The 23,283-nt window shown below is 36.3% G+C and overlaps 1 protein-coding gene and 1 pseudogene across 1 annotated transcript; one reads left to right on the top strand and one right to left on the bottom strand.

Annotated features, from left to right (window-relative positions):
- Positions 1-6,877: 6,877 nt before the first annotated feature.
- On the top strand, positions 6,878-9,967 carry LOC113275146 (annotated as a pseudogene).
- Positions 9,968-21,144: 11,177 nt separating this feature from the next.
- LOC113322359 lies at positions 21,145-23,179 on the bottom strand. The gene is made up of 2 exons (XM_026570435.1): positions 22,561-23,179; positions 21,145-22,487 (listed from the first exon to the last, which is right to left on the bottom strand). Exons 1-2 carry the CDS (start codon positions 23,134-23,136, stop codon positions 21,330-21,332), a joined length of 1,734 nt encoding a protein of 577 aa, XP_026426220.1. The 5' UTR covers positions 23,137-23,179; the 3' UTR covers positions 21,145-21,329.
- Between the last annotated feature and the right edge of the window lie 104 nt (positions 23,180-23,283).

Raw genomic sequence — 23,283 nt, 5'->3', positions numbered from 1 at the left:
CTTTATTCCCTTAGATGATCTCACCCACCACCAAGAGTTGCTGCAACCCAAAATCACAGACTTGATAATAAACAGATCTGTCTCACACAGAAAAGTCTATCAAAGGATAAATCTGTCTCCCCCAAATAAACCCTAGGTTTTGTCCCGTCTTAAGATATAAAATCAAGGTGAACAAGAACCAATTGATAATACAGTCTTATATTCCCGAAGAACACCCTATATTAATCAATCACCTCTCTACAATCCTTCCTGACTACACAAGCGGATTGTCGAGGAATCACAAACAGTGAGACGAAGATGTTTGTGACTTCTTTATCTTGCCTATCGGAGAACTCTCACGATCTCAAGTCAATCAATCGATTGTACTCGTACGATAGAAGATGCAAGATCAGATCACACAACTACAATAAAAGTAGTATCGGTCTGGCTTCACAATTCCAATGAAGTCTTTAAGTTGTTAACCTGATTTTAGAGAAGAAAATCAAAGGTTAATGGAGATCGACTCTAGCGGGGGCACTAGTAGCACACAGACGTGTGGGTATTAGTTTTGCACAATGCTAGATGTCTCTTTTATATAGCCTTCAAATCAGGGTTTTGACTTAGTTACAAAGAAATCTTTATTCACCTTTAGATGAAAACCTGATTTAGATTCAAGATAATATTTCTCAACCGTTAGATCGAAAACTTAGCTTGTCACACACACTTGGGTAGACGTTTACTGGGTTCGTGAAAACCATGCCCAAACGTGTACGTGTACGTTGGTTCAACATAGTAACCCAAAAAGGTTAACCATATGAGCATTTCATATCAACCTTGTTCTTCTTCACCATAACTAGTTCAATCGACTCAAATGAACTAGTTAAAGAGTTGTTCAATTGTTATGAGATCTTATGTAATTACACAAGAAACAATTGAAACAAAGATGATTCGATTCGATTGAATCGGCTCATGAACATTATAGCCACAGTTTGCATAAAACATTCCTTAGTAATTTAATGTTTCATGTTCAGAGCACATCTTTAGATCATAACCTCTTAAGTTCACAAACAAGTTCGCGGACTTAAGTTAATCGGTTGAGTTTTCCAAACTCAGCAGAAATTCTCGGAAAGAGGACTTCCGCCAGTTCGCGGACTGGGTTCGCGGACTTAGCAGACAAACGAGTTTTGGAAAATCTAGCAGAAATTCTTGGTCGAGAACTTCCGACAGTTCGCGGACTGAGTTTGCGGACTGGGTTCGCGGACTTGGCAAGCCAATTCCACAATCGTCCCGATTTCTCTTGATCAACAAAGTTCGAAAACTTCGGTTCAAGGAATACATGGTTATGTAATCTAAACTCTCATTTCAATCATTGAGAAATTATCAGAGGACGCTATGTAGCCGTTATTCACAGACCGATTGACGTCAGAGCAATTCTCAAAGTGATTGAAACTTTTCATGACTTTCGTCACTAGGTGAAGATAAACTTGATCAAAGCGAAACGCTTTACCAACACACGATTTCGAGATAAAAGATAAGCAATGAATGCTCAGCTTGAAATGTCAAATGTGTATAATCTAGTCTATATAGCATACGACTTTTGTCTCATAAGAAGTAGGAGATAGAATACATAGTATTTTGAGTGATAGATAAGTTCAAGTCTGCACATACCTTTTTGTTGATGAAGTTCCACGGTTCCTTGTATAGATCTTCGTCATTGTATGATGAATCTCCATGAAGTCCTCGAGCCCGACTACACTTTTCAACCCTAGTCCGAAACTTATCTATGTAGGCTAGAAATCAAGACTCATAGTTTTGATCACTAACATTGACAAACATGCTTGAGATAGCAACCCATGCGAGGTCGACCGAGCTATACTCTAACAGAATCTCAGTCAAAGATCCCAGTCAGTGACTTGTCAAATCAGATGTCAGAGTTATCTCGTCGCATCACAAAGCACGAAGAGGAGGCGTCCTATAACGAAGTGACTTACAAGAAGAATCTAAGCTACGAAGGATCAATGGAGTACCCTGCAAGATACTAACCACGAAGTAAAGATAGGCGAAATAAGCTAACTTGGCCAGAAATATAACCTGCGGAGTAAGAAAATTATCGAGCAAGACTTTATGAAAAATGGTCTGGGCGAAATATAATGCACCTCCAGAAGAACGCGGCGAAGTAAAATGAGATATACACCATTAGGGTTGATTGGTCTATAAATAGGGGTCCTTGGGCAAGGTATGAGGGATCAGATTTCAGGGAGAGGGGAGAGATTAGCTTAGAAAGTGAGATTAGGGTTTTCTTATATTCAAGAACTTGTATTTTCACTTCTTGGTGGTTAATAAATAAAGATTTTCTAATTCCAAACACACTTATCATGTCTTAGATCTATCTTGTTATTTACTTGGGTGTCCTACTGGATTTTCAGTAATTACAATTATATTTATACCCATAATTCATAGAGACGTCAAATCCAACAACATACTTCTATCTAGGCAAGGACTACAGAGCAAAAGTTGCAGATTTCGTAGATTAATTTAACGTTAAATCCCACAGATCAAACTCAGCTAAGTACATTTGTTCAGGGCGCAATGCCATCAATCAAAGAGAAAAGCGACGTCAAATTGTACAGCTTTGAGCCTTTAGCTTTCTTCTTGCGGAATTATTAACAGGTAATAAAGCAGTATTTTCTCCATAGAGACCCGGCGAAGATATATAAATCTTTAAAGTTATTCCCTTTCTTCAATAATAACCGGCCGGACGTTAACATTTAGAACCATTCAGATGATTTTACCAACTCAAATGTCAGCACGGCATCATCATATTCTCGCGCCTACATATCAAGATTCATAACCCGTGCAAATAATATCATGCGTAATGACTTGAGAATACTTTGGCGCCCGTCAATGCTTAATACAGTAATTCTATGAAGCTAGTCGATGCCACAGGGTAAGAATTCCATGAGTAGTATGTTAGGATCTTCACGGACCGCCGGACCCTACTTCTGGGCCCGACCACATAGCACCGATACTGTCCCCACTTGACCACCTGTTGCAACAGGTGTGGGGTTTTAATCTAAAAGGCCTCGGTGCTATGTACGGAGATGCCAAAGCTTATTAAGCTCCACATGTACTCCTCTTATTCCATGTGGGACCATCCTAGATATACATATGCGGTATTTATCGAGCCACATACTCCAACAATATCCACCTTGGAGAGATTAAACCAACTCACCAATGGAATCATACTCCACCATATGATCACCGTCCGTATAGCTACCCATCGAACATGGTTATTGTCACTACGCGCCCTGGAACCCTACTCCACCTTGAGTTAATGGGAAGGCTAGTACTAACTCCACCTTGAGAACAACCTTTCCCACCATAGAATCCTGCTCCACCTGAGTTAATGGGGTGTGGCACTAACTCTACCTTGAGCGCCAACTCTACTTTGGGCCTTGCCTGCTCCACCTTGAGTTTGACTCCACTTGCGCCCTCAACCGGGTGACATACACAACCACTTCTCCTTTCGAATAGTAGCCCCAACCATACGCTCTGATACCAGTTGTTAGGATCTTCACGAACCGCCGGACCCTACTTCTGAGCCCGACCACATAGCACTGATATTGTCCCCACTTGACCACCTGTTGCAGCAGGTGTGGGGTTTTAATCTAAAAGGCCTCGGTGCTATGTAAAAAGATGCCAAAGCTTATTAAGCGCCACATGTACTCCTCTTATTCCATGTGGGACTATCCTACCTATACATATGTGGTGTTTATCGAGCCACATACTCCAACATAGTATTTTAAGGTTTTGCTTGCGTTATCGGAGTGCCAGTTGTAAGTGAGTGGGGGACAATCGGTCTTTGACTATTGATTAAGCCCTGCCGGCAGCCTTTTCCCTAGGTCAATGTGCAGAGACCAATCCTGCACACGCTGAAATTGGTTTTATAAACATATAAGTAGGTAAGTAGTTAATTCTGTATGGAGGTGTAAATTGGGTCATGCCTAGCACATTAAAATTTGAATTTGATGTTAAGAAAGCGCGTAATAATATGCATAAAATACTATTTTCTAAGAACAGAGGTAGTATTATTAAATACAATCAATTTAATTTGTCGTGAGATTAATTATATTCTGTTACTAGAGGTTAATAGTTCCATTACCTGCATTTTTGATGTCCCAAGACAGTGACGGAGTTGGACGTTGGCTATAGGATGGGTGTAGGTGTAAATAATCCACAGATATAGGTGGAGCTATCCTAAGCCATGTTGCACCAATGATAAGGAAAGTACGAGACACTGAATCATCCTCTCCGAGCCCGGCGCGAGAAAAGAGACACCAAAAGAACCCGTGAAACTAGTATGTGTAAAGGTAAAACTCGGATGTAATGGAAGAGATGTTTGTCGAGTACTAGGGTAATAAATGTCCTGACAAGACCGTTAATGAAGATAAAGAGAATATAGTCAAAGTAAGACTCGGGACTAATGGCATCGGGTCAGGATGAAGGACCATGTCGGCCTCACCTCACTAAACAGCCGGTATCGGATAGAGGAACGTCGGGAGAAGATTTCACCAAGCTCGGCTAAACATCTCGGGAGGGATGTCATTCATCGCCCGAGAAGGACATTAAGGAAGATATACCAAGACTCACACTATAACTTGAATGTATCATCATGTGTAACTATAAATAGAGAGCATTGTAGAGAGCCAAGGACCAAGCAATTCAGTAAGAGAGGAGAGAACACTAAGAGTTTTGTAGAGTGAATGGAGAGCTTGTTAGTGAGATACATCAATTTTAACCTTGAGTCAAATAATAAGATCATCCCTTTGTCCCCGTGGACATAGGTAATCATACCGAACCACGTACATCTTGTGTTCATATACATCTCTTGTTTGTTTGCTTCCATATGCATGTTTGTAGTTCTTTGGATGTAGAGGTAGAATTTTTCACATCTACAATGGTCTTGAACCTTTTTTAGGACTGACTTAAGCATAACATTCACACAATATTATGACCATTTCAAAAAAAGCTACGAGAAAATAGAATTTTCTGTTGTCGGGCTAGCTTAAGCTAGCCCTAGTCATAAGGGAGCTCTGCCCATGTTTCAAGATAAAACAAAGTTACACCATGGCGTGGTGTCGCCGACCTAAAATGTAATCCTAAACGAGAACATAAACATTAGGCTCTAGGTAAACGTCCCATAGTCAATGTCCGGCCCGGTACGGTTTATACGTCGCCCTTCCTTTTAAATAGCATCCTTCTTTCCGAATTCTATAAGAACGATTTTTTAGGGATCATGATTTTTTTGGGGACCATGGTTTTATTTTGGATAAAGACATTAGAAGTAAATCTAGGCCACTCCTTATCTATATATTTATATTAATACTTAAATTACCCACCTGATTAATTTTGGATGATGATTAGTTAGTGTTAATAATAGTTAGTGTAATAATTAGTGAGATAATTAAGTTAAAGATAATTAGTGAGATAAAAAAATCAGATGTTTTTTTTTAAAGAAGTAGAATTATTGAGAGAGTAAAGTTAGAGAAGATGAAGAAGGAAAACATGAAAAACGATGAATTTTACCAACCACAACCGGAGGAAGGGTATTTGGGTACCCAGGTATGCTTCAAACTTAGATAATGTTGGTTGAATTGCTCCAAACTTTCAGAAAAAATGAAATTTTTTATGTAGATTTGGGCCAGTTCGGTTACCGTATGTCAAGAACATGTAACCGAACACACCTGAAAGTGTAGTTCGGTTACGTTTTCCAAACACGCAGGTTACCGAACTCGCTCGTTAATGGAGGTTTTGGTCGTACAGTGTAATGTTCGGTTACCTAGGATAAAATGGTAGGTAACCGAACTTTGAACTTAACAATTTATTTGGGTACATCTTGTGTGTTCGGTTAGTTCGCAAACTTCAACGCAACCAAATTCCCAACCGAACTGCAGGTTAAAAGTAACCTAGTATTAGAAGCTCGTTTGGTTCGCAAACTTCAACATATTTTGTGAATCAACCGAACTGGGCATATATATGCATATATGCAATTAAGCAAACGTTCGGTTACTACGAAATTTATTTCTTGGCGAATTAGGTAGAGTTCGGTTACGAAGTTTCAAAGGTAGAGTTCGGCTACAAGAAAACTTAACATTTTTACGAACAAACCGAACTTGTGGACTTCTCATTATTTTCGTAAACTAAAGTTCGGTGATATCCTTATTTTGGGAAGGAACGAAACTTATGGACTTGTGTTGTTCTAATACAAGGAGTTCGGTTAAAAGTATTTTTTTGCGAATCAACAGAACTCATAAGAAAAAATTAATCAGTGATAGAACTTTTCTCTGAAAAAAAAACCCTCCATTAAACCTCTCTGCAACTTCCATTTTCAACTCATTTTAATGATTACTTCTCATTTATTCAACAAAAAACGAATGACAAATAATGGGTTTGTGAGAATATGTTTGTTAATGTTTTAAATTAAGCGATATATATAGTGGTGATGGTGGTAATCGGAGGTGGTGGTGGTAATTGGTGGTTGGTGGTGGTGATAATTGGAGGTGGTGGTAATCGGCAGTGGTGGGCGGTGGTGGTGGTGGTAATCGGTGGTTGGTGGTGGTGATAATCGGAGGTGGTGGTGGTGATAATCAGCGATGGTGGGAGGTGGAGGTGGTGGTGGGAGGAGGTGGTGATTATATATATATAGGTGGTTATTGGGTTGGTTTTAAATTAAATTAGGTTAAGGATAGGTTAGTCATTTCAATGCTTTAGGACACCCCTTATAACTATAGGGAAGGGGACCTAATAAAACCATGGTCTCTCAGGAAAAAAAAAACCATGGTCCCTTAAGAATCGTTTCTTCTATAACCACTTTTCGCAAAAGAAGTAAAGCAGAGCCATGGGCAACCCTAATACTAACACCCACTACAGGAAGAAGAGAGCACCATCATCTGGCGGCTGCGGCGGTGGCGATAGTGTTGGGGAAGATGATCTTCACGGGGCAGCTAGAAAAGGAGATTTACATGCAGTTACATCCATTATTGCTTCAAATCCTTTAACAGTTAATTCAAGAGATAAGCACTCTAGAACTCCTCATCCTTTTTCTTCTTCGTCATTATTTATTATTTTTTCTTGCTTGATTTTTGATTTGACTGTGTTTCATTGATGTTATGAACTCTGGGTTATTGTGGATTTCTTTTGATGATGAGTATATTTTGGGTGTAGATATTGCGTCTAGGGTGTTTGAAGAAACGACTGAAACAAACAGATGTTGTTTCTTTGTGTTTGATTGATTTTACGAGCTTTGGGTGATTTTAGGGTTTCTTTTGTTTTGTGAAATTTATAAAATGAAATCTGGGTGTTTGAAGAAACGACTGAATGAGATGTTGTTTCTTTTTGTTTGGTTGATTTTATGAGCTTTGGGTGATTTTAGGGTGTTTTGTGAAATTTGAAAAAAAAAGGGTTTTGTGTTTTGGGAGTGTGAAACTTTGGGATTTGTTTGGGTTTTAAAATTGCTGAATTTATCACTACTTCAGAGAGAGCATCCATAAGAGTTTTGTTATCCCTTTCGTAAATAACTCGAGGTCCTGAGTAAGATATGATGAAGATTCCATTCGATTCAATAACACTAAAGCCTCTGCTTGCTATTTGTTTTTTGGTTAGAGTTAAGTGTCCTCATGATGCCAAGAATGCTCCAGCATCATTTCTAATAAATTAAGACATGAAGCAAGGTAATGAATCAGTGTGAACACCTGCAATACAAGAGTTGAATAAATATTTTTAATAAGTTGCACATTGTCCTTCCACACCTTCCATGTGATCACACTTGCTACTTGGAGGGTGATTTCCTGTTTGAAGTTGATGTCATAGTTGTTGTTCGTCCAGCTGAATTACCAGTGTTTGAATATGTTAGTGGTCTTGTATAAGTGAGTAATAAGTATGTTTATAATTAGTGTTGAATGGCTATTGATGAGGTTTTAGGTTTCAATATGGTAGATATAATTGTTATTTTGTTCAGTTTTAGTTATGGTGTTTGTGCATACGACATTAAAAATATAATATCAAAAGAGCTTATTGAGCCTTCGTTCATGTCTAAGATGCTATAAGTAGAAACTCGCTATACTGTCCACAATCCATTTGCTCTAAAGGTGATTCCAACTACTATACTAGCTACATTGTGATGTGTTTTTCGCGAAGGTGCTGCATGCACTGTTGGTGTTGCCTTCAGAGCAAATGGATTGTGGACGCAATTACGAGTTTCAACTAAATGCATCTTAGCCATGAATGAAACCTCACTACGCTCTTCGGATGTTGTATTTTTAATGTTGTAAGCCCAAACACCATAATTAATACAGAACAAAATGACATTTGTATCCACCGGATTGAAACCTCAACTTCATCAATAGCCAGATTTTCTTTTATGTCGAGCTTTGAAGAGGAAGAGGTTTATGAGTAGTGTTGACTGTGATTCCTGGTGTTAGAGATCCGTCTTAGTTCATCTGTTCCTTGGACTTGAGGAGAAGTGAATCTTGAATGCAGGAGGTTTAGTTTCAATTGCTTGTTTGAGTAATTTATAAATCCGAAACGTTTTGGATTGTGAGAACATTACTTTATGGTTCTGTAAGGAGTGGAGTTTTTTTACCAGGAATCTTTTTTTACCACATATTTAGTACCTACTTTTCGGATCATTGTTTGACAGTTTTGCGTAATTTTCTCAATATCTAGCTACCTTCGTTTGTATCAGAGTGTTTAATGGGATCTTTTTGTCGATAATATTTTTGCTTGGAGCAGTCGAGACCAGAGTTCATGTATATTTATAATCAACTGGCATGTGACTTTAGTGAGTCCTTCGAGTCATGTCTTTGTTTTATAACTAGAGTTAGGATGAATGCCTTTATGAGTCCGTCCACCAGTAAAAAACAGATTGTATTTGTACTGTTTTCAAGATCAAATGGTTCCCGAGTCTATATACTCTAGGTGCTTATGGGAGAAATAGTTTTGGTATTCTTGTTGGATGTAATTATGAGTGGAAGTTACATGTTAATTACTAGGTTAATAGGTCAAATGTTTTTCGTTTCCTTGACACAACTACTCTGATTTGGATTTTTTTATCTTGTCGCGTGGTCTGGGCACAATGACGTGGTGAGTTATCTTTTGTAAGAACAAGGCTGATGTTCGTGCTGCTGGCTTGGACAACATGGGAGCCATTCATTTTGCTGCTCAAAAGGGTCATCTAGAAGTCGTTCGAACCCTCGTCTCATCTTGTAGTGCACTATGCTGTTCAAGTTTCTCATATTGAACTTGCCAAGTATTTAGTAAGAAAACGTTTGAGTTTGTCAACTAAGACTACAGCAGGGAAGACTCTTCTTGATCTGACAAACGACAAAGAGCTACGCTCGTGCCTTGTAGAGTTGGAGAAATGCTCGAAGGAAGAGAAGAAAGAAGAAACAGATTCAAAGCCGTCAACTGAAGAAAAGCTACTAGGTTCGCCAGGGAACAATCAAAATGTCATGGAGGAGAATGTCGAGAAAGATCCAAAGCGATCAACTGAAGAAACTTAAACACTGGAGCCTGTTGTTGAAGATGTAATTATGCAGGATGAAAGACGTGATAATGAGACTGGTAATGAAAAGAGAAAGGGTGATGAAGTTGAGCAAACCGGAGATTTATCAGGACCTAAGAAAGTAAAAATTGCGCTTAATCATCTTGTAGGTGCTGATGATGACGCACAAGAAGAGAGTCCTCGAGGAAAATATCCTTTCTGTATATTTCTCAGGGACGATTGAATAGGCGAAAGCAGCTTTTGGATTTCTCATCTTTCACCACTACAAAATACTAATGACAGAGATTCAGTTGCATGCTGAAACTTTATGGGTTGCTTGGAAACGCCACTTGTATATATATATATACTTGAATTTCACATGACTTCCAAAACGTGAGAATTTTGAAACCTTGATTTACCGATCCTGGCTTTTAAAGGATTTTTTTTTCTCTTCAAGTCTTTTCTTTTGTAATAATAACTGAAAATGCGAGCAGTGATTACAAGTAGATGATCAATTTAAGATATAGTCTTTGACGGGTCTTCATCGACCCTAGCTGATGTTAAGACTCACCAATAAACCGGTGGATATAAAGACTAACCAACTATACGCAATAAGTATTAGACAGAGGCTATTAGAAGTATCTGAGAGAGATGCCATTAGACAGATTTACCGCTGCGAAATGTCTCGTCTTGATAATCTAAATAAAACATTTACTAGTTTCTGTAGAACTCCATTACACATAGCAGTCATGTCCGGTGACACTGAATTTGCAACAAAAATCCTATCTAAGAAACCTGATCTGGCATTGAAAGAAGATGCACAAGGATCAACTCCACTTCACTATGCTTCAGTCAGAACAAACCTTGAGATGGTGAAACTGTTGCTACGGGCGGAACAACTGATGCTTGTATAGTTCAAGATAAAGATGGAAGAACACCTCTCCATCTAGCAGCAATGAAAGATCAAGTTGAGATCATGAAACTACTGATGGAAGAAAGACCCCAAGCTATTCACCTAGAGAACCATCACAATGGTGAGACTATACTATATTTTTGTGTTAAAAGTAACAGTGATTTGAAGACTCTCGAGCTACTGCTGGTAAACAATTTGGTGCTTGCACCAAATCCTATATTTATCAACTCCACAGACAACGCAACACAATCTTGCACCTTGCTGTGGAAATGGGGAATATGAAGGTATACACTTAAAACTTCTTAATTATGATAGTCTTGATACACTAATTCTCGTCTCAGCATACATACAACACGTGCTGGAATATTGATTAACTCAATTGTGTTTGCAGATTATGAATTATTCTCTGCTGGATAATAATGTAAGAATCAATATAAATGTCGTAAACAAGAAAGGCCTGAAAGCCTTGAATATGTTTTCCCAAGGTGAAAGAAATTATCTAGATTTTGGGTTTTACAGTTACCATGTACGCCATGAGACGCGTAACAGTAAGCTATGATAATGTGGAGGGAAGACAAATTATGGATGGAGCCATTGTTGCTAACGAATGCATCAACTCAGTTCAAAGATCTCAACAAACTGGTATCTTGTGCAAGATTGATTTTCAAAAAGCTTATGATAATGTAGCTTGGTCTTTCTTGGATTATGTGATGAAAAGAATGGGATTTGGTATGACCTGGAGAAAATGGATTGAAGCTGCCATTTCTCACGTAAACTTCTCCGTGCTTATAAATGGCTCATCAAATGGACGGTTCAAAAGCTCCAAGGGTCTTCGTCAGGGGGACCCCCTTTCTCCGTTCTTGTTCCTCCTAATTGCTGAATCTTTGAACCTAATCTTTGAAAGAGCAACGCAAATTGGGTGGTTAAAAGGCTTCGAGATAGTCCCAGGAGGAACCAAAGTGACCCATTTGCAATTTGCAGACGACACTCTGGTGTTCCTGCAAAACGACCACCACTGCATCTCCAACCTCCGCAACATATTAATTTGGTTTGAAATCATCTCTGGTCTTAAGGTAAATTTTCACAAAACCTCTATTATGCCTGTGGGAGATGTTCCAAATATTACTTCGCTTGCTGCTTCATTGGGTTGCAAAGTGCAAGCGCTACCCACTTCTTATCTCGGGCTGCCATTGGGAGACTCCTATAGATCTAAACTGAAATGGGATATAATTATCGAAAGGTTTGAATCTCTCCTCCCCTCCTGGAAATCCATAGATTTATCTAAAGGAGGCAAGCTCACTTTGATAAACTCTGTTCTCTCAGCTTTACCTATATATTACTTCTCTATCTTTGAAGCCCCAATGTATGTCATTCGCAAGCTTGAAAGAATCATCCGCAACTTTCTTTGGGACGGTGGAAATGAAGACAAAAGGTATCACTTGGTAGCATGGAATGAAGCGGCTCTGTCTAAACAGTTAGGAGGTCTTGGCATTAAACAACTGCACTTTATGAATGTAGCTCTTCTACTGAAATGGTTATGGAAGTTGGGATCTAACTCTAATCCGAAATGGAAGCAACTAATGTTTTAGAAGTACGGTTCAGTACAATCTAATTGGTATACCAAGCCTTGCAAGCAGCCTATGGATGTAGCATTTGGAAAGGCATCAACAAGCACATCGAACTTTTCAAAGCTAACTGCATTTTTATTCTTGGGGATGGGAGTAGAATTAGTTTTTGGCATGAAATTTGGATAGGAGAACAATCTCTTGCCATACAATTCCCAGCAGCTTATAATGCTTCAGCTTCGAAGATGAATACTGTTAACCGAATGTACTCGAACAGCACTAACAGTTGGGTTCTTGGTATTACGAGAAGAGTACAAGACCATGTAATAAGAGACATTGCCACTTTGCTTCATCTTCTCGAATCGAATGGAGCGACCGCTACCACTTTACCTGATGCCAGAGTCTGGAAAGATGGTCAAAAAACAGGTGAGTTCACTGTCAAAAAGTGTTACAATTGGTTGCTGAAAGAAAATAGCATCGAGGACACTCAGCTTGCTCACGTTCGCCCAAAACTGCTATGGTCGAAACTATGGCCATCTAAAGTAAGCTTTTTCTTGTGGACTGCAACCAAGAATAAGATTCTCACTCAAGATCAGTTGTGTAAAAGACGGTGGAAGAAAACATGGGTCAATCATTGTTATATGTGTATAAGTGATGCAAAAACTCCCGTACATCTGCTTCTTCATTGCAGTGTAGCTAGCCACATTTGGAACTTCTTCCGTGCAGAATTCAAGCTCATATGGACCATGCCTCCTACGATAGATGCTGCGATAAGCTCATGGCCATGCCCTTCAAGTAAGTCAAGAAAAAATCTAGTGATCAAAGCTTTACCTGCCTCCATTCTTTGGTCCTTGTGGAAGGAACGAAACCGTAGAGCTTTCAACAACAAGACGCTCATAATAGCAAAGATTATACATAAGATCAAACATACTATTGCTTACTGGCTGTACCTCCAACGGGAATTCCAGAACCTCTTGTAAGATAATTTCTTATAGGATAATTATCTTTATTGGGTCCATGTGAGAATCTGGTTATATTTAGGATATTGTTAAATATCTAATCCATGGTTTATATAAGAACTCCTTGTATCCTATTGATGCTCTTCCTTGATGGACGGTCGAGATCTAAAGTCCAATAATAAAATTCTAGGAACTTGGTCTTCTTTCTATCTATAAAAGAGAAACAATACCCACCACTATTGTGTCTAAGAAATTACCACTCATTACATCTAGAGTCAAGAGAGAGAAACCATGACCTCCACAACGTATTAGGCTACCACCAATCAATCGATAAAGGACTACAGATTAACGCCGTAAGGTATTTTCTCATAAACCATTCTTGTATATTGTCTGTGTGATTATCATGAAGTTCACGATCCTAATTAACGATTTATAAAATTAAAACTTATATTTGGCATTTAGAGCAAAGTTTAGAACTCCATAATTGTCCATGATATTATATGTAATTATTGTGTTGATATGAATCCATCACCTTGTTTGATTGGTCTAATAATCATATTTATGCACCATGAAAAATAATATATCTGTCAAGTTTGATGAATTTCTTACGCATATCACACCTCTAAATCAATTGGTGTTTTCTGTTTTATTAAACTAATCATGCGGCTATGTTTCTTAGAACTTTTAGATCCCGATAACTATAATATTGGCTCACCTTAATGGTTAGATGGATGAATATTGAGAAACTAAAGTTAGAGAAGATGAAGAAGGAAAACATGAAAAACGATGGATTTTACCAACCACAACCGGAGGAAGGGTATTTGGGTACCCAGGTAGGCTTCAAACTTAGATAATGTTGGTTGAATTGCTCCAAACTTTCAAAAAAAATGAAATTTTTTATGTACATTTGGGCTAGTTCGGTTACCATATGTCAAGAACATGTAACCGAACACACCTGAAAGTGTAGTTCGGTTACGTTTTCCAAACACGCAGGTTACCGAACTCGCTCGTTAATGGAGGTTTTGGTCGTACAGTGTAATGTTCGGTTACCTAGGATACAATGGTAGGTAACCGAACTTTGAACTTAGCAATTTATTTGGGTACATCTTGTGTGTTCGGTTAGTTCGCAAACTTCAACGCAACCAAGTTCCCAACCGAACTGCAGGTTAAAAGTAACCTAGTGTTAGAAGTTCGGTTGGTTCGTAAACTTCAACATATTTTACGAATCAACCGAACTGGGCTTATATATGCATATATGCAATTAGGCAAACGTTCGGTTACTACGAAATTTATTTCTTGGCGAATGAGGTAGAGTTTGGTTACGAAGTTTCAAAGGTAGAGTTCGGTTACAAAGAAAACTTAACATTTTTGCGAACGAACCGAACTTGTGGACTTCTCATTATTTTCGTAAACTAAAGTTCGGTGATATCCTTATTTTGCGAAGGAACCGAACTTATGGACTTGTGTTGTTCTGATACAAGGAGTTTGGTTAAAAGTATTTTTTTGCGAATCAACCGAACTCTGAGTTCGTTAAGAAAAAATTAATTCTTGATAACCGAACTTTTCTCTGAAAAAAACCCTCCATTAAACCTCTCTGCAACTTCCATTTTCAACTCATTTTAATGATTACTTCTCATTTATTCAACCAAAAACGAATGACAAGTAATAGGTTTGTGAGAATATCTTTATTAATGTTTTAAATTAAGCTATATATATATATATATTGGTGGTGGTTGGTTGTGGTGATAATCGGAGGTGGTGGTGGTAATCGGTGGTTGGTGGTGGTGATAATCGGAGGTGGCGGTGGTGGTAATCGGCGGTGGTGGTGGTGGTAATCGGTGGTGGTGGTAATCCGCGATGGTGGGAGGTGGTGGTGGGAGGAGTGGTGGTTATATATATATAGGTGATTATTGAGTTGGTTTTAAATTAAATTAGGTTAAAGATAGGTTAGTCATTTCAATGTTTTAGGACACCCCTTATAACTATAGGGTAGGTGGCCTAATAGGACCATGGTCCCCAAAAAATCGTTCTTCTAATTTTAAAAAAAATGTTTGTGTGGGCTCAACTTCATTTTTGGTTAAGTTTGAAAAGCATATTGGGCTTGTCTTAAACCAAGCCCAACAGTCATGAAACGAGATATGCGTGTGTATGATGCTTAGAAATGTAATTGGTCTTTTGCATCTTGAAATATCCGGTACTGCCCATTTTTTTTTTTGTGGAACGTCTAAACATATTCGAAGTTGACGTTGAGTGGTTGGTTTCACCATTGACCCGTTGAGCATTACGATCGGCTGACTTTATGTTGATTTTTTTTTTTTGACTTTCCACTGTTGACTTTGACTTTTCCGTTGGTTGTTTTGACTGTTTAGGTTTGGTTCAAGTGTGACCTAAATGTCTACATGTTTGTCATATAATTGTCATAAATACAACCAGTCTATAATAACAAAATAATTTTTGACGAGTGTTAGAAATCTCGAAATGTTTTTTATTTAAAGAAATGTCAACTGATTACAATTTCTGCTTCCGCTTTATCGAAACACTAAAACGATTCCTTATTGAATTACACTATAAATTATATTGATCAAAACCGTTGTTTGGCACCATTAAATTTCAGTGCGCATTACGAAATGGTTTATATGTAGTGTATTATGGTAGGATTTTTCTCCATCCCAATGTTGATTTTTTTTTATTGTACGGGATTATTTTCTTTAAGATCATTATGTTGAGACATTTTGGCTATCACCACAGTGATACTAGAGCGTTCTTTATCATAGCAATAATCATAATGTTATTGTAAGCACGAGCTCGCCAAACCGTAAAGGTAAGGTTCAGCGAGTACCGAATTTTTATGATGATGACATTATTGTTAAGTTGTTTGACAATTACCACAGTGATTTCAAATAAATTTTTGAGCCATAATCATTATAATATTATGTCGTCAAGTGCTTATGATATTGTTTTGCTTAAATATATTATAACAAAAATTACTCACAAGTGATTTGAGTTCGCATGTTTAAGAAAATATTGGAAGATATGATATTTATTTGGTCATACATTATGGATCTGAATCCTTTTACGTCCTAATGACTAGTGTCATTTCTCTTCATTTTTCGAATGTGAGTGCCAATTTTGACAGCATTTAGACATAAAAATAAAGATCATGATTAAGCAAGTGTTACATAAATTTTCTTATTTCATATTAAAAAAAATGCATAAAAGAAAATTTTATTTGAATTAACTCATTATCGAGTTAAGTAACCCATTATGGAAATTTTTTTTTTAGATTTTCATGAATATTTTATTATGTTGTTTTATCCAAAATTTATTGTATCCTTTATAAAAAAAATAAAAAAAATTGATGTTTCATTTTTGGATAAATTACTCCAAATTTGTGAAAATTTATGGTGTTCATTGCGTATTCTAACACTCTTCATTTTTATCGACACTGTCCCTTAATCATCGCGATTTTTTAACTTCTATCAAATTAAATTAGTGATGCATCAAGAAAAATTTCTTCAACGAAATTTCATTATTGAATCATATTTATAGACTTGCTTCATGCTCGATTTTGGTTCAAGAAAAAGTTCATTATGTTTGGATATTTTTCGATTATATGGTGTTGATATTTTTTCACAATTTATGTATGGCATGCTTTTGAATAAATGTTCGTGATTGATGTTTTAGGGTTACTCATTATTGTTTATAAGCGACTAAATTTATGATCAGATCAAGTATGTCCATATCATTGAGTGGGACTGTGCAATATCATAAGAAAAGTTAGTGTGATATTTGCAATTGTACATGTTTACTGGATAGTTTAGTTATCACCGTAATGATGCTAAGCTCTTATCTGGTAAGTGTTGTATATTTTGAGTCCTCTTAGTTTGATTTAACGATTAGAACAATGCCGCTCACAAGTAGTTTTTTTTTTCACACGTTAAACAAGCATTAAGGTTATCTAAATGTTTCATATACATGTGAAATAATAGCCACCCACAGCTGACTACAATTTACATTATATTAGGTTGAAAATATTTAGAATTATTGGAGTTTGTTAATAAATTTTATGATGTGAGTCGCCCACAGGTGAATTTAGTTGTAGTATTTGACAGACATAATGTTGAATTATGAGAATGTAAAATATCCACATATATTTTTCATGTCTTACTTGGTTCCTTGATAAGGTTTTACCTACATGAGAATCCTATTGAACGTATGAAACTATTTTAAGCTTAATTGTCATTTATCTCTATTATAACTATTTTTGTTCTTATTAATTGTAGATTATGATTATTTTGTAGACTTTTAATGGTCCAATTTTTGGAAGATAAAATTGTTTATCACCAGATGATTTTTCGCGTTACTGTGTAAATCTATTGATTGCATTATGAATCTCAATCCATGGATGTTTTATCGAACATTCATTATTGAAATTGAGAGTCAACTATAGATAAAGTCAAAAATCATAAAGTCTGACAAAGGTGGTGAATATTGTGAAAGGTATGATAAAACAGGATAATATCCTAAATCATTTGCATAGTATCTTCAAAAGTTTGGAATTGTTGCTCAATGCACAAAGCCAACTTATCCTTGGCATAATGGTGTATAACAAAAGGCAAAATCATATTTTTATGAAAATGGTTAGAAGCATGATAAGTTATGCATGATGAACACATATCAGTTGAATGTATGTTCTTTTAACAACTGTGTAATTTAAATAGATTTCTAAGTAAAGCAGTTTCAAAGACACATTTTGGACTAGAATGGTTGGAAACCTAGTTTAAATCACATTTAAGTTATGGTTGTTCAGTTGGAGGTGAGGGATTACATTCCAAAGAATGAAAATTGGATTTGGAAACTATTATTGATTCATTGGTTTTCCTAAATAATCAAAATGATATTCTTTAAAGTTCTAACCGTAGTATGAGACTTATTGAAACCGAAAATATAAATTCGTTAATGATGGCATAATCAGTGGGAGTACGTGGATATATCTGTTCAATAAATCATGATTATGATCTCTTTATTAAAGATTTCTACAAATATTGTGAATGTTCTCATTATCAGAAAGAATGTTTGATAATGAAACACCACAAATTACTGATCAAATACTCCATAATATAACTACTGCCACTAAAGAAATTTTTTGATAACAACATGAACCAGCATTAAGAAGGTCTCAACAGAGATTGAAAGAAAGTTATTCATGTTGTTTCAGTGATTTTCTTACAAGAATTTATTACATTTTAGGTTCACAAATATTATGTGTAATAATTTTGATTAATGGATTGATGCTATGTGAGCAAAAATTATTGGTTGAAAGTCAAGTCTTGGATATTGTTTAATTGCTCGAAAGACACAAGTCAGTTGTATGAAAGTGGGTCTTTCTGACCTAATACGACTGCAATAGTAATTTTAAAAGGTATAAAGGAAGACTTATTTCCAAAGATTTTACTCTGAAAAGATGCATTAATTATAAATAATTTTTTCTCTCGTGTCAAAGAAAGACGTACTCAGAATTATCGTAGTATTATTAGTAGCTCAGTATGACCTAAGAGTTGCATTAATTAAATGTGAAAATAGCCTTTATTAATGATGAGTTTTAGTCTATAAATTTTTGAAATCAAAGTATGAAGTTTAAGCAGCCTCCCGTAATGGTATATGAAATTCAACAAAACTATAAATGTTTCAAGTTTTGGATGAAACTATTACAGATTTATGCATATACCTCAAGATCAGTGGGAGAATTTCATACTCTTGGTCTTGTATGTTAAGACATACTACGTACGAGTAGTGATCTTGACTTTATGCATATCTCTATATTTTTTGAAATAAAGGATATCAATGAAGCTTACCATGTGATAGTAATATCATATGGATTACTAAAGCTCTCATATAAAGCATATGTCGAATATTCGAAGAATTTTGAGATAATAACATATATTTAACAGATTTTATTTCATGTTGGATAGAAGATATAAATTTAATCTTCATTACGTCTTAATTTTGATATGAAACTTATAAAAAGTTGTTGATATGTTAACTAAATGCCTTAAGAATCGAAGAACAAATTACGGTAAAGCTATCAAGAATTTTGAGATATTATCTTAACTTATGTCTTATAATTAGTTAGCAAACCTAACTACAGTTGATTGGGTTTTCAGATTTCAATTTTGTGGATGTACAGATTCTATAAATGAAGAATCCATTAATGCTAGTCCCACAATTGAGTTTGAATATTTATGACTGCATACTTAGAGACTTAAGCTTTGTCTCTACATTGTTGAAATTATCATCTTAACTTCGCAGCATCAAAGCACGATATGATACAAAAGGTACAAAACACATGAACCTTGAGTATATATGCGTGAATTAAGCAATTCAGAAACCATAGCTGTTCATGTATCACTTAAGCACAACATTCGGAGATGCACTTAATGAACAATTTCCTTTTAAGACCTCTTAAGAAAAGATTAAAATCTTAGGTCTGTGGGAGTGATTGATTACTGAATCAACTAATTTATGTGCTTCATTGTGAACACTTATTGAGCTCTTATTAATGTCATTCTGAATTATTTCTGTATCCATGTTTAGTATACATTTATGTGAATGGATGAATGTTAACAGAAATCATCTTTCTTAAAGACATCATTGGACCATTATGATACTCCTATTTAAGGCCTAGTTGAGTAAGTTATTTTTGTTGTGGTACATGGAAGGGAACATGTTGATAACAGGACAATGTGCAACCACAATGACTCGCATGAATACCTTATTTGATCAAGGTATTACATTAACCACTAAAGTTTTTTATTTAGCAATTACGTGCGCCTTATGTTTCCTGTAATTAACCATTAATAGATTATCACATGGACCAGTGGGAGAATGTAAGATAATTTCTTATACGATAATTATCTTTATTGGGCCCATGTGAGAATCTGGTTATATTTAGGATATTGTTAAATATCTAATCCATGGTTTATATAAGGAGTTAGTATCCTATTTATGATCTTCCTTGATGGACGGTCGAGATCTAAAGTCCAATACTAAAATCCTAGGAACTTGGTCCTCTCTCTACCTATAAAAGAGAAACAATACCAATCACTATTGTGTCTAAGAAATTACCACTCATTGCATCTAGGATCAAGAGAGAGAAACCATGACCTCCACAAGGTATTATGCTACCACCAATCGATCGATAAGGGACTACAGATTAACGTTGTAAGGTATTTCTCATAAACCATTCTTGTATATTGTCTGGGTGATTATCATGAAGTTTACGATCCTAATTAACGATCTGTAAAATTAAAACTTATACTCCTCACTTAAAGAATTCATGATCAACCGGGAGAGAGTGGTTTTCGAACCACCCTGAAGTATATATTTAAGAATTTTTCTATTTGGTATCATCCTGGTTGTCGTAGTTTTCAGTTTTTTTTTGGAGTGAATTTTGTATCTCTTCCTGGTCGGAAATATGTAAGTTGTATCTACCTGGGATGGTTTCTGCCCTTTTAATAAAACCCTTATTTACCAATCAAAAAAAAAAAACAAACAGTAAGCTATGATACCAGAATCTTATACTCAAGCACTTCCACTACCAGTATTTCTTTAGGAGTACTTTGGTTCTTCATTTCGACTGCACGGAAGGTAGTTAAGCTGCGAAATAGAACAAGACACCACCATATTGGAGTTAATAATTACATTAATGCGCTCTTCTTCGCTATATGGGCGCAGGTGCTGCAGGAAAACTGTTTTTGTTTATAGTTTGATTGTTGCTGTTTTATCTATACACTTGACTGAATGACGGATATATTTTGGTGGGTTCGGGTTGTTTAGAATTACAAGGACTACTGTTCATTACTATGTTTGTGTACGTTCGAAACGATTGTGCTCGATGGTTTATACTGTCAGTTGTTCAAAAAGAAATTCAAACTCTTCATTCAACCTTCTGCTGCTAAACCTGCATTCCAAAAGAAGTTCAAGTAAAAAAAATAAAATAACCTGAAATTATTTCATTTGCTAAGTTTTGTAGTAAAAATTAAACATATATCAAAATTCTGAACCGGGCCTCTCTGGAGCATATATCACCTTTCTTTGCCAAATTATCAGCAGAGAAATTGCATTATGACATCCACAAAGCTTGATCAGGTCAAATATACGTTAGACTGAAATGATGTTGTAAATTGCAAACTAAGATCTTATTGTATACTCTTGAATAATCATAAGCGAGCACAACCAATCTTACACACACATGGTTTTAACCCAAAAAGAGAACAAATTACAATTTTTCAATACACAAACCAAGAAAGCTCCTGGATCTTGTATTTCTTAGGAAAACTAAGGAAACTACAGAGAGATACCCTCTCTGTCTCTCACACAACTAAGAAATTAAATAAAAACGGTACTGCTAGACGGAGGGAGTAGAAACCAAAGATAGCAACAGCAAAGAAAATCAATTTTCCTATGGCACTGCTTGCCTTCACACGGAAGAGAGCTTTAAGGTAATCAACTCCAATGAGATGCCTCTTTTGTAGCTTAACTATCCTTGATATCAAAGTCCAAAGGAAGAGGACAATTCCGCAGACGCAGCAGATTGTAAAGTATATAGTGCTTATAGTACTTAAAGTACCCCTAACATAAAAGGTTGGCATCACAGAATCTATAACAACAAAATAAGCGAAGGCAATACATCCGATTGAAATGCACATCAACCAAACAAGAATTTGGACTTCAGCAAGAGATGGATCATTCACGAAACCACAGATGATCCATAAAATTATAGCCAGAGACACAAAAAATGCAACCAAGTTAGTAGCCATGTAAACCACGTACTTATCCGGGTCTCTGTAAGCCATTATAGGGTATCCAGCGTAGCGCACTAGATAGGGGAAAGAACCATTAACGCCATCGCTATTATTGTAAAATGAAACAATATCAGTAAACTCAGAATCTTCCAAAATTAAACCTTGATCCGCCATTTGGTAATCTCTATCGTCATCTGGTTCATTAACTTCATTAGTAATAATATCCCTCAGCTCGGTGACAAATTTTTTGACCTTGATTGAGCGACCCGTACTAGAATTCACATGCAATTTAATTGGACGACCAGTACTAGGATTCAAATGCAAGTGTTTGTTTATGTAATCATCCAAATCCATAGCCATACGGGTGCGAAACATACGATCAAGATAATAAGTAAAAGTAACAGGTTCATTACCAGAGTCAACTTTATCGTCATCTTGCAAAATCCCCCCTGGAGGATTTATTGCAGCTTGAAAGGCGATTCCTGCTATCAATGTGGCCACCACCAGCAACGCGTTCACCCTCTCTTTCCACCATTCATGGTCATTGCCATGTTCAGATGATTTATTGTTCTTATGCTTCTTACGGCGTCCAAGGTAATCATAAAAACCAATTTCTAGATCATTCTTTTCAGCTTGCGGTAATATATTCAAGGCTTTGAAGTTTTTATTATTTACTGCATTTACTTCTATTCTTATCTTGTTATTCTCTAGTAAATACTTCACAATCTGCAGACACAATTAAGTTAATCATTATCCAAAAACATGTATGTAATTTTATGTTGAGTTAACTTAAATATACCTTCATGTTCCGCGTTGCTGCAGCTAGGTGCAAGACTGTGTTTCCATCATTGTCTGTGGAGTTGATAGATATAGAATTCGGGTATGGTGGTTGCGCAAGAACCAAGTAGTGTACCAATAGTTTAAGAGTCTTCAAATTAGTGTCACTTTTTACACAAAAGTGTAGTATAGTATCACCATTTTGACGATTCTTTAGGTGAATTGATTCGGGTAATCCTTCTTCCATAAGTACTTTGATGATCTCCACTCGATTCTTCATAGCTGCTAGATGTAGAGGCGTCCTTCCATCTTGATCTTGCACTAGACAAGCAGCAGGTCTGGCCTTTAGCAACAATTTCACCATCTGAAGACTTGTTCTCGCAGAAGCAAGGTGAAGTGGAGTAAATCCTTGTGTATCTTCTTTTAATGCAAGATCGGGTTTTAAAGATAATATTTTTTCCGCATGTTCAATGTCACCACGCATCACTGCTTTGTGTAATGGAGTTCTACAAAAACTAGTAAAAACTTCATCTAGATTATCGAGGCGTGAATCTTTACTAGAAAATTTCTTTCGGAAGTAAACAAGAACTTTCTCCATTTTTCAACTTCTGTTTCTCTCTAATGAAGTTGCAATGTAATTAACTATCTATTAATATCTATTAGTGGAAGACTTGTAGAAGACCGAGTAATAGAATTATGTGGATGTAGTTCAATTATATGTCCAGCTAAATTTCAACCGTACGCT

The sequence above is a fragment of the Papaver somniferum genome, chromosome 1, assembly GCF_003573695.1.
Source record: "Papaver somniferum cultivar HN1 chromosome 1, ASM357369v1, whole genome shotgun sequence".
In the NCBI taxonomy this organism is placed as follows: Eukaryota; Viridiplantae; Streptophyta; class Magnoliopsida; order Ranunculales; family Papaveraceae; genus Papaver; species Papaver somniferum.
Note: the sequence above shows the minus strand (reverse complement) of the source record. Positions and strands in the feature narration are given on the sequence as shown.